This window comes from Misgurnus anguillicaudatus, chromosome 10, assembly GCF_027580225.2.
Source record: "Misgurnus anguillicaudatus chromosome 10, ASM2758022v2, whole genome shotgun sequence".
NCBI classification, from domain to species: Eukaryota; Metazoa; Chordata; class Actinopteri; order Cypriniformes; family Cobitidae; genus Misgurnus; species Misgurnus anguillicaudatus.
This window is the reverse complement of record NC_073346.2, coordinates 2762191-2779100: the sequence shown is the minus strand read 5'-3', so window position 1 is coordinate 2779100 and position 16910 is coordinate 2762191. Positions and strand designations below refer to the sequence as shown.

The following is a 16910-nucleotide window of genomic DNA, read 5'->3' as shown; positions in this document are numbered from 1 at the left end:
TGAGCGAATTTAATAATTACCATGCTCCCTCTCTTGACTACAGTTCTTTTTGTGTACTTAGCAACGAGAGCCTGGGAATATATCTATTCATTTCAACTAGCAGTGTGTAGGTCAGTGCAGTCAGTTAGAGCAGCTTTTGGATAGAAATGACCTGTGCTCTTCACAGATAAAGGCTGGTTGATGATAACAGTGGCATGGCAAGGATATGTCACTTTCATGGCTGAATAGTGATGTGATCTGTTTGGCATGATGATGGGATGTTGATGGGTTCTATACTTTATAGAGGTCAACTCCCTGACTATTGATAACTTGTTCAATACAGGGTTTCAGTGGAATAATCAATATTACCCTGGGGTGGTGTCAGGCCACACGCACGCACACACACACGAGAGAGAGAGAGAGAGAGAGAGAGAGAGAGAGAGAGAGAGAGAGAGAGAGAGAGAGAGAATTTGAAAAAACAGAAAACATAGCTGTTGACATAGGCTGGCCCTGTCCTTGCTTCACAAACCATGCCCACGTTGGGAGGGGTGTAAAAATAGATGAACGCGACATTTATTTGTTACAATGATAGCAGATATAAGTTCATGAATATTAATTTATTCGCGTAATTGAACGCTTACCAAGAAACGTCAGCTGGAACAAATTAATTTTAATGAGACAACCCGTTTGCCATGTCTGACCATTTTCGCTTGCAGCGAACTCGGTTCACTCGGACGTTTTGTTTCAAGTAATTGATTCATTAACCGAATCCATGTGTCATCGCCTAATGGTTTAGCAAGAGATCCCAAAGTGCCAAAAAAATGCATACTTTGCTTCTTATTCACTAAGTTTTCGATTACTTCTAATGGACAGCGTCACATTTTATACTGTTCCCACCTTAGAGTTTCGCCCAAGTTTCCGAATCGGTTCGAACGAATCATTAATAAGAGCCGACTCGCAATTCAGTTCATTTGCGAATCGGACATCGCCGTTCGTACATTTAGAAAGTGAGGACGACTCTGGTCTACACAGCGAAATCTTGTGTGCAAAACTGAAGGTTGTGTCAGTACTAACCTGTTTTAATCTATGAAACGGACAGTCGCGCGATTACCGACGACTTTTGGTGGAGAAAGCCTTCGAATAAACCACACAGAGGATTTTTTATGCGTTTTACGGGTGATTTTTGTTCTCCGCATCCAAGGTTTATCTTTGTCGCACTCTACATCTGTAAAGGATTCGGTGTTGGAGCTTTAATGGCTGTGAATATGTTATATGGCTCGGTTATGGGTACAGTGTGATAACGACAACGCTGCATTTCCATAAGAAACGGACAGTTTGGAGAGATATCCACGTCTTCATCACTGAACGTTTGACACAATCCTGTTTCGCGTGTCTATATGCGATTTTGTGGAATCGACAGTGAAAGCATCAGGATGTATACAAATTTTAACAATAACGCGAGGCAGCAGCGGTGCAGTATGATATTAATTTCCATATTTCGCACGGCGTGAGACGGAGCGCAACATGTTTTTACTGCCTGAATCCTGTACGCACACATAATGCACAGGAAGAGAAATGCATAATAATAACAACAGAGTATATCAGGCCTCTGATCACGATCACGTCTAAATTATCGATTCAACCCTTCTTTTGGCCTTTATTTTATTTATCACAGCGTGTCATGTTGATCTGGGCAGGAAAATGGTCGTATTGCTTCCTTCCTGAGTCCTGATGTTCTTCATCTATCCAAAGATTCACCATGGAAACCCAGAGTGAGCGCTGGTGGACACCCAGACTGGATCCTGGATTGAATAAAGAGAGGCAGATAAACGTGTAAACAGCTTCTTTACATTTTTAAACTATTAATCATATTTAGTAACTTGCTTGGACAAAACATGGTCATTTGTTTAAGATCCCCAAGTGCCAAAGTGTCTGTAGAAGACACAAGAGGTGCTGTCAGGTGCCAATGAGTAAACATGCATACAAGATCTGCTTCAACATCTAAACATGCAGTGCATGACAATCACGTGTCAACTTTAGATCTGCTCGACGTACATCTCAGGTTTGGACATCGGTGGACACGTTTTAAAGACGTCCGAGCGACTAAGCACAATGCTTTTTGAATGTCTGTTGTGTTAAAGAGTACAAAACCCTGCAAAAAATAGTTTAGTATCTGTTCCAATCAAACCTCGACAATGCCTCGGAACCGGGCCTTTTCTGAGCCGGAGTATTCGGCGGAATATTCGGCGGACTGTTCGGTCACACTGCCCTCTGACCCTGGTCAGGCTGTCGGACGCACTCATGAGGTGACCGTGCGCAGTTCTGGCTGCTGCCTGTGTCTGCCGCGGTTCATGCGCCTGACCTTTGCACCTGACTCTCTGGAGAACCTCTATCAGACCTATTTCCGCCGGCAGAGGCACGAGACCTTGCTCGTGCTGGTGGTTTTTGCAGCCCTTTTCGACTGCTACGTCATTGTGATGTGCACTGTGGTTTATACCAGCGACAAGCTGGCATCCGTGGCCGTGGCGTCGGTGGGACTGGCTGCAGACATCCTACTCTACGTGCTGTGCCGGTATGGCCTGCTCCCTGACCGCGTGTCACGCCGGCTGGTGCCCTATGCCCTTTGGGTGCTCATAGCGGCCCAGATCTTTTGTTATCTAGGACTGAACTTTGCCCGCTTCCACCAGCCCAGTGACACTGTAGGCTGGCAGGCCTTTTTTAGCTTTTCCTTCTTTTTGACGCTGCCACTTCGGCTAACTCCTATAGTGCTCATCACGGCCGTTTCCTGTGGGGTGCACACCCTGGTGCTGGGCGTCACTATCGCCCAGCAGCAGCAAGAGGACATTCAGGGGGCGGCCCTCGGAAGACAGGTGAGATAAAAGGAGCAAAAGAAAGGTGTAATTGCAGCCTGGAGATCTCCACATGTGGACAGTGTGAAAGAGGGTGGGAGCTCTAAAAGGGGTGTGGCATTCCACCATTGAGTCATAGATAAGACACGCTTAACCCATACATACCCATTGTGCCCCTTTTTATATGTAGAGCCCACGGACACATTTGGAGATTTTCGGTCTGCAGTTATATCGACTTGGAGACAACAGCAGTTTGAAATAATAAAGATTGGTCTTTAGGAACTGCCGAGCTTCTGAGGCACAGGGATTGTTTGGGTCATATAAACAGTGGTTCTCAACTGGTTTAGGAGCCAGATATGCGTACCATGTGTTGTGGCAACTTAACACTCTACAAAATCTTACAAAAGTGAAAAAACAAAAACATTAACCAAACATTGCCTTGAAATCAATACATAAAATAGACTAATATACCAGAGCGAAGATGGATGCAGAGGAGGTTGACAGTGATCTGGTAGCTAAAAAAAAACTCTACGTCTGTTGTATGGCGGTATTTTGGATTTAGGATTACTGACACTGAGCAGTTGCTACATCACGTGGCAATACGAAAACATTTCTAGTTTTACAAATACACATTTTAGCTAAACTGGGTGTGGATTTTCCTTAAAACCCATCAAGTTGACTAATGATACCATTTAGTATAATCGCAATCGCACATCGCAATATTAGCATCAATAACCGCAATGGGAAAAATTACCCAAATCGTGCAGCCGTAGTCAGAACAGATATACGACATGCCAGTTGAGAACCACTGATTGAAATGTTCTATCTGAATTACCCTAAAAAAATAAAGAGATTATTCTGAGGATTTTGATCAAAGTGCAGTTGGTGTTGAAGAAAGTTATCTAATGTACTACAGGCTCTTTTCACTGTCAAACACATGGAGAATCAATAAAGAATATAACAAATTAAGACTGTACTGTATAGCTGTCAGGTAGTAGTACTGTACATTGGTACTTTTATAGTGAGGCCTAGTGCTTCAGACTATGAGCAATTGTACTAACTTTTACATTTTAAAGGGGACATATCATGAAAATTTGACTTTTTCCATGTTTAAGTGCTATAATTGCGGATTTAAAAGAGGAGCTACATTTTATGGCGTAATAGCACTTTTGGGAGTACTTCGACTCGGCGCAGTAACACCCTCCCTCTCCCATTATAAGAGTGAGAAGGGGAGCGGACTTTTTTTTTTTGTGCTTAATGTTACAAAAATCTTAATGTTTTATAGAATTTTCTTGATGCAAAATGTGATCTTTTGATTTTGAAGTGAAATGTTACCTGGAAAAGTGTTCATGAGATTTACTGAATACATCATAAGTAGAAGAAGCACAGTGTGACAGACTAGTGTTTGTTTTTGGGAATGCAGAAATAAGATGTAGATGTTATAAGGTGTGCTGAAATGGCCTGGCAGGTGGGTGTCAGGCAAAAATGCTTAAGTCTGTATACTCAGCAGGACTGTTTTTGGTAAACACTGCAGCCTCAAGAAACAAAACACTCAAAACAGCTTATTAGGATATTCTTTGCAGAGCAAGAATCTTGATATTAGTCATTCATAGGATTGCTGTTTTGCAATATTTCACATTCTGTGATAAATTGTCTCTGACAGAACCTGTCAAAAACATGTCCAGGGGCCTCATTTATAAAACTTTGCGTAGGATTTGCGTCAGAAGTGGCGTACGGATGAAACATAGGACGTGCGTACGCACAGAAATATTCGGATTTATAAAACCGTGCGCACGCACATCCTACGCATTTTTCCCTTAATAAATCACAATCAATTCTAAATGTAGCGCAGCTTTTGCGGCTTCATGACACGCCCATAGTTGCCCATAAATAGTCCGTGAAACGCCCACAAGTTAATATGCATTGATTGCGAAATCATGGCGAACACATAGAGGAAATAAAAAAAAACGTAAATTCACTCAATGTGAAGTAGAAGTTATCGTTGGCGAGGTGGAAAAGAGGAGAAAAACTTTGTTTGGAGGGCACAGTGTGGGCATTACGCATTGTGATGGGGCATTTTATTTCCATTCATTTAATTGCATCTGACAAGCTACAGATGTCGGTAATAATCGACGTGGAAATGGGACATTGTTCAGCGCAAATGTAATTTCTTGTTGCTTCCTGAATGGTTGAGACATACGCTATACATTGTTTTATCAAAAATAAAACACACTAAAGGCATATGCATGAATACCATAATTCCGTAGATTATGAAGATATGGTTTACTATGAAAACAACTTTCCCCAGTGGACAATTAATACATCTATCTATTTATTTATCTATCTAACTATATATCTCCTTAATTATCTATCTATCTGTCTATGTAATTGCATCTATATATGCTCCGCCAGACGGACACATTGACAAGAATATCAGTTTTGTACATTATTTCGTTCTGTTAACTATATTCTTTATGAGGATGAATTGCACAACATGCCAATATTATTGCAGAACATATTTCACTTTTCTTTTAGCAAATATGTGTTCATTTGAATTTCTGTTGTAATTTTCGATTTCTTTATTTTTTTGTTTCACTGCTGATCGATCAAACGGGTGTTCGTGTAGGCTGTTAATTGTAAGACTTGCTTTGTGAAGTGTTGTGTCGAACTCAGTTCCCCCTATGTTTCCCTTTAGTGTAGTGCTTTTATAGCGTTTTCATCACGTTACCTTTAGAAAGATTAAAGATTTTAATTGGTTATACTAAAAAGGCATAATATCATGTATTTTATAATACAATTTATTAAATATTTCATACATTTGACAGTTTTCTATTAGGGTATTTCTTTTAAAATATAGCCTGTCTTTTTCTTTTTTTTTCCTTTACTGGTCGTTTTAAAAAAGTAATGTTTGCATACATAGTTAAATAAATATTATACAAATAATATGATTAATACTGTAAAAATAATTTACTTACAATTAAGAACAAAACAGATACATTACAGAAATGCACACATATACATCTCAGTAGAAATTAAAACTTTAAATATATAAATAATAAAACCTATAACGTGATAAAAACGCCACAAAAACACTACACTGAAGGGAAAAATAGGGGGAACATAGTGGCAACAGACTTCGACACAACAGAAGTCTTCATGTTATTTATGAGAGGTAGTGTTGTCATTTTTACTTTCACTTTCACGTGTTCCTTCCATCTGCCGTCGGTGTCGCCATTTCTCATTTCACCCGTTTTTGTGCGTACGCCTGGGTCCGAGCTTGCGTGACGGACCGCACATTTTCCCGTCAAGTTTGCTTTTTATAAATAACAACTATTGCGTAGAGAGTGGCGTACGCCGCCTTTTGTGCGTACGCAACGTTTATAAATGAGGCCCCAGGTCATATTTTATGGAAATTTATTTGATTCAGTTGATTATATTCATGATCAGTATCAGATTAAATTAAAAGTAGAAAAACAAATATGACCTACTTTTTAACATATTTTTCACCTTACAGTAATAAACATAGACTGTAAAAAAAGATGGACGACACCTTTTCGCTCTCTTCCATTGGTGAAAAGTGAAGCCGCCAGTGTCCCGATACGGCGCTGACATTTTGGTTCTTCAGTAGCGATTTTGGGACCAGTCCTGCGCAGTAGTGAGCAGGAAGTAAAGCTGCGAAATCAAAACCCCGCCCTCACTCTCGCAAAATGCGCATATCACACGATAGCACAGCTGTCAATCATGACGTGACACCACCGTTTTTATATCCTTAAATAACTAACTAAACACAAACTTATTTTAAAAACAAACATTTGAATTTACATCAGCGTGATACAAACTACAGTAAATAACAGAAACCAGCTTCGGAAAAATTGAATAGTAATTAAATTGTTTAGTTGGTCTCAAGTCCCATTGAATAACATGGGGAGGCGGGCTTTATGATCTATACTGGGACGTGATCGAGACGTTTTGGCTTCACTTTTCAGGGCTTGTGCGGCACGCTTGATAATAAATATGAGAGGTTCTTGCATTACATCAGTGTTTCCCAATCCTGGTCCTCGGGCACCCCCTCCCAGAAAGTTTTAGATGTTTCTTTATTTAACACACCTGATTTAACTCATCAGCTTGTTAAGGAGACATGTTTACCATTTTGGAAGGAGGCTGATGAGTTGAGTCAGGTGTTTTAAATAAGGAGACATCTAAAACTTTCTGGGAGGGGGTGCCCGAGGACCAGGATTGGGAAACACTGCATTACATTAATGAGATAAGAAGTGCTTAACTGTTAAGAAACTAAAGTCTTGGCTGTGTGAGAATGTGTGCACAGTTTTTGGCATGTTATGATTATGCTGTGCTTTTTTTGCAGTTGCTGGCCAACATTGTAATATACTCATGTGCCATCACAGTGGGCATCATGTCGTATTACATGGCCGACCGCAAACACCGTAAAGCCTTTCTAGAGACCCGACAGTCCCTGGAGGTAAAGCTGAACCTGGAGGAGCAGAGTCAGCAGCAGGTAAGAGAAACAACGAGAAACATGTGCATGTGGAATATTGTGCTTTGTATTAAGTTAGCATTACCTGTGTCTGATGCAAAGCCACCCATTTCCTGAGCATCTCGACTGTGACATCACAGTCGGTGTTATGTTGAGATTGGCCTTTTTCCTTCAGTCTTTTGCGTGCACAAGGTTTACAGAAAAATGAGGAAACAAACGCGTTTGAGGCTCACAATATGTCATTACCATGTACAGAGCTCTTATTATTCCTCTATGGCTAGGTAAATACAGTTTTATATTCTATGGCACCTTTAACAACGCATCCGTTCTACATGGACCGCAAGTGCTGTGATTGGTAGGGATGTAACGTGTGTCCCATTAAAAATGCCTTTCTGAAATCGATTCTGAATTTCGATTCTTTGTTTCATGCACAGCTTGTTCGTGTACTATGGCATTTGGTCAGTAGGAAGTCCTCATCAATCTAAAATCATTATGAGTCAGAGTCGTTTATAACGTGCATTTAAAAAAGCAACACCCATTAAACAAAATCATTCAAAATATTCTTCATCATCATGAAAATACCTGAACAAGCCGAAGAACAGCGATATAAATATTTCTGTTGACATTTCCTGAAAAAAGCGTTCTTAATACTACTACTTCTGTGGCACAAAGGAATTTTCTGCACGAGAGCACCCCCTGGCTTTGGGATGTGCCGGGATTTCACCGTAATTCATTAAAATTCATTCATTGAGAAAACGCGCATTTGCACGGTTAATCATTACACACCTAGTGATTGGTCCACTAGAACCCCTCCCGTCAGGTAATAAAAATCTGCATTGCATTTCTTCATAGGCATTTCCGCTTGCAACGATACAAACAAAGATGGGCCAAGTTTAGGAGTGATTTAACTCAAACTGCAACAAAAGTCGCTGTTTAATTACTTCCATCACTGCTCGTCCTCCCAAATCACACACAACAAGCTGCTGCTTTTTCTTCGTTTGTGGGTTTACTGGCCAAGCTGCTTTTTCTTTTACGGTTGCACTGCTCCACTGGGTTAGATGAGTGTATACTGCCTACTAGTGGTTCGCATGTGTAACTGCACATTGACGATGCAGAAGTATATATGAAAACTGATGCGTCAGGCTACGAATACAACTATAATGAGCCCTTGTGACCTTAAGTAGCTGGTTGATAAAATGCCAAAAGTACATTTATGCAAATTCTAGGCAAACTCTGAGTTTTGATTAGTTTACTGTTATTTTACTGTATTTTTATGAAACCTTTATTCCAGTCCTTGATTCTGATTGGTTAATAGCTGTTTTATTTACGATTAGCACATAGTTGATGATGATGCATATTGTTTTGTTTTAATATTTGTATTATGTGGTATTTGCTTTCTAAAAGCTATAAGTTACTCTGGTCTGTGCTTTATCTTGAATAAATCACTGCTTCATTGACTCTGATCGTGTCATGCCTAACAACGCCCTTCAGACTTATTTACAATACAGCACAGCATCGAATACCTTATTGCTTACTTAAATAATGAATGGGTAAGTGACCCTAAACTTTGAAATAGTAATGTATGTTTGGTGAGTATTTTAGTAATATTTAAAATATGTTAAAAAAGTTAAAGATGAAAAGATAAGGTGCTAAATTGCATCCCAGTTTGATTGCATATAAAGAATTACAAGTAAACCATTAGTAGGTAAGCTCTTCCTGAAGAGCTTAAAGGAACACGCCCACATTTTGGGAATTTAGCTTATTCACGGTATCCCCCAGAGTTAGATAAGTCCATACATACCTTTCTAATCTCCGTGCGTGTAGCCACTGCTAGCTTAGCTTAGCACAAAGTCTGGAAGTATATGGCTCCAGCAAGCAAACTGCTCCCAATAAGTGACAAAATAACGTGAACAGTTTCCTATTTATGGGCGGAATGATTTGCACAACTCTGACCGAACTCTCTGCTCCTCACCAGGGAGCTTCTCGGGTGCTACGAGCAAATCACTCCACCAAGTAGCAGTGCTTCACCTTCTGAGAATATAGTTCCCAGTATATATACTGTTAAAAGATGACTGTGTCTCATATCCCTACTGAAAAATCCAGCTAAAACCAGCATAAGCTGGTGGCTGGTTTTGGCTGGTTGTAGCTGGTTTAAGGTGGTTTATGCTGGTCCTCCCAGCCTGACAAAGCTGGTCATGCTGGTGGGCCAGCTGGTATTCCAGCATGACCAGCTAAGTCCAGCTAGACCAGCTTAAAATTTGACCAAAACACAGCTAGACCAGCTTGCTACACCAGCAAAACCAGCTTCCTACACCAGCAAAACCAGCTAAAACCAAGCTGGGGACCAGCTAAAACCAGCTCACCAGCTTATGCTGGTCTTAGCTGGATTTTTCAGTAGGGATGACCTTGTTATTTGTACACGGTGTGACTATACAAATCACAACACATAAATAGGAAAATTTTCGCGTTATTTTGTCACTTATTGGGAGCAGTTTGCTAGCTGGAGCCATTCACTTCCAGTCTTTGTGCTAAGCTAAGCTAGCAGAGGCTGCGTCAGACAGAGTTACAGCACGCACAGAGATGAGAAAGGTATGTATGGACTTATCTAACTCTGGGGGATACGATGAATAAGCTAAATTCCCAAAATCTGTGCGTGTTCCTTTAAACAGTGAGATTCTGTTGTGAGTATAGTGCTGCACTGAAAGCCCTAATGCTGTTTTTACTCAAAAAGTCAAGCAATCATGACTTAAATTTTGCATTTTGGGTCCCTAACTTAACTATCTTTGTTCATTTAACGTATAGGGGCGGTTTCCCGGACAGGGATTAGACTAGTCCTAGACTTAAACACTTTTAAGAGCTTTCCAAACTGAAAACAACTTGCACTTACATATCTATAAATACATCAGTGCCCTTTGTTTTACCTCAAAATGCACACAGGTAATGTTTTAGTAAGACATGTTTGTTAAAACTAGTTATATTTCCTAATTAAACTAAGGCCTAGTCCTGGATTAAGCTAATCCTGGTCCGGGAAACCGCCCCATAAACTTACGAAAACCATAAACTTAAAAAAAGTCAGTTCAGAATACTATGAGGAATACTCATAAGCCCTTGCTCCTAAACATTTTGAATGATTTAATTTTGGTCAAAGAATAAATATCTTAGAGTTTTACTATCTTTGTAGCATTATTGATGTTTTTTGTTGAAAATTATATTTTTTTGTAAAGTCACCATTCAGGTGATCAAGTGTTTCCTTTGGTATGCATGCATCACATTTAGCTCATTGTATTTCTCTCCACTATAATGAAGATACATGTGAACAGTGAAGTGTGTTGTGTGCTTCTGTGGAGAATCAAGTTTAGTCATTGATGTCAAGCATGAAAATGTAAAAATTGCTTAAATTTACTTTTTTTCCCACCAGACATTGAAAAACAAAGTCTGGAGTAAATGGGAACACTTTTACTTATCATTTAACACTTTTTGTAACATAATTAAAAAAATTAGTCCTAAAAAATCTCATTACCGCAACAGTCAGAAAACATCAACACTGACATATTTTCAAATTGACATGAAAAACCTGAAAGAACATAATTTGGAGATTCTCCACATGCATTTAAAATCAAAGTATTATGCTTCTATTAATTAAATTAACATTTAATAAGCATCTGTTGCGGTAATGATAATCAAAATGTCGTGTAAGCATTCTGACAAGAAAATATTTCAAATTAACTGTAAAAAAATGATCTTACCTGGTAGCCATCTTGAAGTAACTGGTCCATGTGCTTGGTCACTCAAAATTAAACTTTATTAAAATTCTGTATGTGTGCTTAAACTGTTCTCAAAAAGGATGAGAACATCAGGCATGGACACATAATTTTCCTAATTTTTCTTCATTATTATTATACATGAATATTCAGTAAATATTTTTTCTGTCATCTAAAAGGGTCTAGCAAAACATCCATTTATTTTTTTTCTTAATATTTTTGTGTTAATTTGATTAAATTACAACATAATGCATGTTCAAACACAGCCAGACACATTGCGGTAATGAGAATTTCAGCAGAAAATGAAATAAAATGTACAATTATAAATTCTTATGTTGAAATCACACATTGTGCAAGATAGAACACAGTATTGTGTTAATTCTGATGTTACTATATTACACATTTTAAAGCTAAAATCATTAGTGCCGTGGTGTTTCAATGGTTTCGTGAGAATCACCCATATAGTCAGTCCTGAATACCTTTCATTACACATTGTTATATAAAGTTAAATGATGATTTAGGTTCAGTCTTTATAAACACCAAGTGAACGTAATTGTTTTAGTGCACTGTACAAACTCCAAGTTCAGTCTATGTAGCTTCAAAGTTAAGTGAACTTGATATATAAGTTTTTGGGAGATCCACCATTACTTATTGAATTGAAGGAATGAGTTTACAGGGCAACTTATTATGGTTGTCAGTGTGTGTTCAGAAACAGCATACTTCTGTTAGACTTAGCTTTTTTGCACCGTACAGAATGCAGTAATACATAATGACTGTTTTCAAACAGGTTTTATGTGAACACTTCTCCATCTGGTATTGTGTAAAAAAACAGAGAAGGGAATGAATGCGGTCCATGTTTGTAAAGCTGAGCCACAGCATTTAAAGTGTTTCTGGGGAATCGAGCTCTCATAGATGTAAAATACTGCTCCATACATTAAGCATCAATATGTTCTAATTGGCTTTGATAGTATGATGCTGTGCAGCCTGACATTATAAAGTATTGGTAGCTGGAAACACCGACGTGCCTGTTTAAAACGCAGTGTCAGTGGTGTGCGTGCGCCCCTGTTGTCACGTTTGTGTCTTTGTGTAAATGCGTGTGCAGAATCACCAATCAGTTTTTGATCAAGTAGTTGCTAGAAGTCAGAAGTTAGGCAGGCATATAGGTGTGTATGCATGTGAGTGCCAAAAACCAAGATAAGACCATGTGCAGAGAAACTCCCTGAATACTAATAGAGAAGCAGGGGCCGCCGGGAGACGGGGTCTGCCAGCCAATCAAGGAGCATCCGGCTACAGCGGGTTACCATGGTGACCATCCTCCTGAGACGATGTCAGCTGTAATCACACTAGCGACTCACTCCTCTTGATCCTTTCCAACCTTTATCTTCTTTGTATTGTCACACTCTTGGGTAAATGTACTGACCTGATATGTTGTCACTAGCAGCCTCTTCTCCTCACATGTGAGTGTGTGTAGGAGTGTTGAAGGAAAAGAGAGAGAGAAAAGATGTGGGTGTGTGTGTGCTCGTGTTGTCCTGCTTGTCGTGTTAGAGTCATATCATGTTAATGCCTTTAATACTGTTGCATAACATTGAAAGCAACACAGGGGATAGAGGACAGGTGCTATCTGTTTGCCATCTGCCATATTAGTTCCTGGTTGTCATTGTTGCCTCAAGGAACATATTTGACCAATACCTTATTATATCTTTGTAGGGTTTTTCCAAAAAAGGGAAATAAGAAGCGCTGTATTTGCATTTGAAAAGCTCATTGAAGTTTTTGAAATATAAAACTTCCCTTTCAGGGGAAATTCTAGAATGAGCCCGTTCCTCCCCCCAATACCACCTGGCTCAAATCATTTTGGCACAATAACTTTGCCAGGATGTGGCATAACCTGAAGGCTACTGGATATTTTTAAAAAAGGACGAGCATGTTGTTATGTCCCAGAAATTAAACAACATGGAAAGGAAACTGTGCCCTGTGTTTTATGAGATCTTTAAGTTCAGGAAAATGTTCTTGGTTTTCCAGACAGATGTCATAAGTAGGCCCAGTTGATCTCATCAACTTTTTGCACAGATTCATTAAAAGAATGTTAAAAAGTAATATATTTACCAAATTAACAAACAATTGGGTGAAAATATGTAAAAGTTTGTAAATAACAACTGTTACAGCATTAAGTACAATTTATACTTCTGTGTCGATTGTACACTGTAGCCTACGTATATATCTACAGCGTAGACCAGGGGTCTTCAACGGCTTTTGGGTCGGGACCCCTTAGATGAGAGAGGCATGGAGCAGGGACCCCCTGATATTAAAGGAACAGTATGTAGGATTGTGGCCAAAACTGGTATTGCAATCACAAAACTTGTGGCTAAAACTGGTACTGCAATCACACAACTGGTGGCCAATACGCAAAATGACAACATAAACATCAGTTGAGGGGCTGCAACTCCACATTTAAAACGACAATATCCTGGCCAGACCACTGTTGTCAGTGATATAAGTATTTCAAATGAAAATGATTTCTTAATGTCTAGTGACATATCAGGGCCATTTTATGATTCATTGATATAAATTTCTTACTGTTCCTTTAAATGTGTAAAACTGATATTTAAGTAAGCAGTGAGGTACGAGAGGCTGCCTTTTCGTATTAGGCCCAACGCAAAGTGGAGTAAAGTACAACTATTGACCAATCAGAATCAAGGACTGGAACTGTTTTATAAATAGAAACAAACTATATTGTCACACAGCCATACTATATTAAGACAGTACATTGGCACTATTATGCTGTTGTTGTACATGCATAATTTTTTTGTTAAAGTAGATTTAGTTTTTATATGAATATAATAATAATAATAATAACATGAATATAATAATAATATAATATTATTTTAAGGTATTTGTAATGTAATAGATTTTCATTTTACTGTGAATTTACCTGAACCTGGGCTTTCAGTTTATAAAGATGACTGATCATGGTTAATCTTCCACAAAGCACCATCATTGTGCGCGTTTCATACATTTTTAAATGCGAGCGATAGTTTTGTCAAAGTTTATAATGCAGACGCGGTGTGGTGTCATTTGCCTGTTGAGTTAGCGCTTTAAATCTGAACTAAAACTTCAGAAATATAACTTAGATGAGACAATGTCGCACTGATTCTAAAATAACTTTCTGAAAGAAAGACACACATGCCTATAAGATTTACCTGTTTTATGATGCCTTTTCTGTCGCTACTGCTGCTTCCTGAGTGTACATTTAAAATCTTCAGATATTTTATTTTGGTCCGCTTGCTTAACTGAACGCGCGCCTTCGCGGCCACGCATGTGCACAACTTAAAGGGGACATGTAACATTCTTTGTACATATATTTTACGTTTTTAGCAAAAAATAGCTTGTGGTCAAACATCATTTGGCGGATCCCCTGCAGTTCCGTCGCGGACCCCCGGTTGAAGACCCATGTCTTAGACTGATGTGCACCTTTCAAAAAAATTTGACAACAAGTCAGTTCTACGCAGACCACAAGCGCATTGACTGATCTACTAGGTTCTTTCCCTTTAGGTAAAAAAAATCTGCGTCGCATTTCCTCATACACATTTCCGCTTGCGAAGGTAAAAAACAAAAATGTTTAGGAGCTATATTTAACAACTCAAGCTGCCACAAAGGCGCTGTCAATCTGTTCTCCAACAACAAGCTGCTTTTTCTTTGGCTTTTGTCTAGGAATGTGGCGATAAATGCTGATATACACTAAAAATACACGCCGATAACTATTCTGAATCGCACAGCCGATATTATACACAGCTTTTTCATATACTATGGCTTTTGACCAGTAAAGGGCTCGTCATAGTTGTGCGTAGGTCCTACGGCGTAGGTTCCGCGTCGGTTTTCATTTATACTTTTGCGTCGTCAGCCGTGTCGACGTGCAAACACGTGCCAGACCACTGCGTGTAACCACAGTAGCAGCGCGACCGTCAAAGAAGAAGCAGCTTGGCAGGTTAACCCACAAACGAAGAAGAAACAGCAACTTCTAGTGTATGTTTTGAGATGACCAGCAGTGATGGAAGTAAATAAACAGCGACTTTTGTTGCAGTTTGAGTTAAATCACTCCTAAACTTGGCCCAACTTTGTTTTCACCGTTACAAACGGAAATACCTATGACGCAGGTTTTTTACCTGACGGGAGGGGTTCTGGTGGACCAATCACAGCACTTGCAGTCCGCGTAGAACTGACCCGCTGTTAACATTTTTGTGAGGTGCACGACAGGCTATGCAGAGCTACACAGAGGCTACGGATAACCTACAGCATAGCTACGGCGTAGAGCTTACGCACGACTATAAATCGGGCTTAAAGGAATAGTCTACTCATTTTTAATATTAAACTATGTTATTACCTTAACTAAGAATTGTTGATACATCCCTCTATCATCTGTGTGCGTGCACGTAAGCGCTGGAGCGCAGTGCGACGCTTCGATATCATTTAGCTTAGCCCCATTCATTCAATGGTACCATTAAGAGATAAAGTTAGAAGTGACCAAACACATCAATGTTTTTCCTATTTAAGACGAGTAGTTATACGAGCAAGTTTGGTGGTACAAAATAAAACGTAGCGCTTTTCTAAGCGGATTTAAAAGAGGAACTATATTTTATGGCGTAATAGCACTTTTGGGAGCACTTCGACTCGCCTGAAAAGTCCGCTCCCCTTCTCACTCTCATAATGGTAGAGGGAGGGTGTTACTGTGCCGAGTCGAAGTACTCCCAAAAGTGCTATTATGCCATAAAATATAGTTCCTCTTTTAAATCCGCTTAGAAAAGCGCTACGTTTTATTTTGTACCACCAAACTTGCTCGTATAACTACTCGTCTTAAATAGGAAAAACGTTGATGTGTTTGGTCACTTCTAACTTTATCTCTAAATGGTACCATTGAATGAATGGGGCTAAGCTAAATGCTATCGAAGCGTCGCAGCGCGCTCCAGCGCTTACGTGCACGCACACAGATGATAGAGGGATGTGTAATTGCACATCAACGCGAACAACGACACAAAAGTATGAATGAAAACTGACGCGTAGCCTACAGTATAGAGGCTACGTTGTAGGTCCTATGCAGAACTATATATAAATCAAGTTTAAGTGTTACATATAGGGCGATTTACAGGACAAATTTAAAAAACGAATAGCAAATTCAAACATAATTTAAATTCAAATGCAAATCGTTTGCATTATTTTTTCTAAGAATGTAAAATGTTTGCAAATGTCGATAGCAATTACATATTTGCTATTTCACTTCCTATGGTCACACGTAGCAAAATGTACACTATTTATTTGTTAGGCTTGGGATGATTAATTGCAATTAATACTAATAATGCCTGTCTGATATTGATTCTGAATCGCAAAGGCAATATTATGCACAGCTCTTTCATGTTTTATGGCTCATTGATTAGTAGGAAGTCCTTATAAATCTAAAGTCACTGTTTGAGTTGTTTATAACATGCATTTGAAAAAGTTAATCTATACAAGTAAAGGGCAATTTGGTATCTCCAATTCACCTAACCTGGACTCTGGGAGTAAACTAGAGTACTCGGAGTAAACCCCATACTCAACACCACACAGAAAGACCTCCTGACCCAGCTTGGGATTGAACCAGGGACCTTCTGTTGAATTGACAAAAACCTAGCCAGTGAGTGATGTCACCTTCAAATACAAGCATGCGCCATTGTGTATTCCATAGGCATCGAATGCAAAAGATATGTGGGTGGGTCCTCCCCAGAACAAATGTCTCTATACATTTTAGTAATATATATGATGCTTTGTTTACCTTGCTGTGTTGAGGGAGTGCAACATGCA

At 39.2% G+C, this 16910-nt stretch overlaps 1 protein-coding gene across 2 annotated transcripts in view; it reads left to right on the top strand.

Moving 5' to 3' along the window:
• The first annotated feature begins 943 nt into the window (after positions 1-943).
• The window catches only part of adcy3a (adenylate cyclase 3a), a 50768-nt gene continuing 34801 nt past the window's right edge, over positions 944-16910 (top strand). Inside the window, exons 1-2 of one of the 2 annotated variants that reach the window (XM_073871800.1) lie at positions 944-2849; positions 7192-7341. In XM_073871800.1, the coding sequence (XP_073727901.1) occupies positions 2175-2849; positions 7192-7341 (825 nt within the window). In that variant the 5' untranslated portion in view covers positions 944-2174. The remainder of the gene's footprint in view (positions 2850-7191; positions 7342-16910) is intronic. The other variant, XM_073871799.1, reaches the window with a different exon arrangement.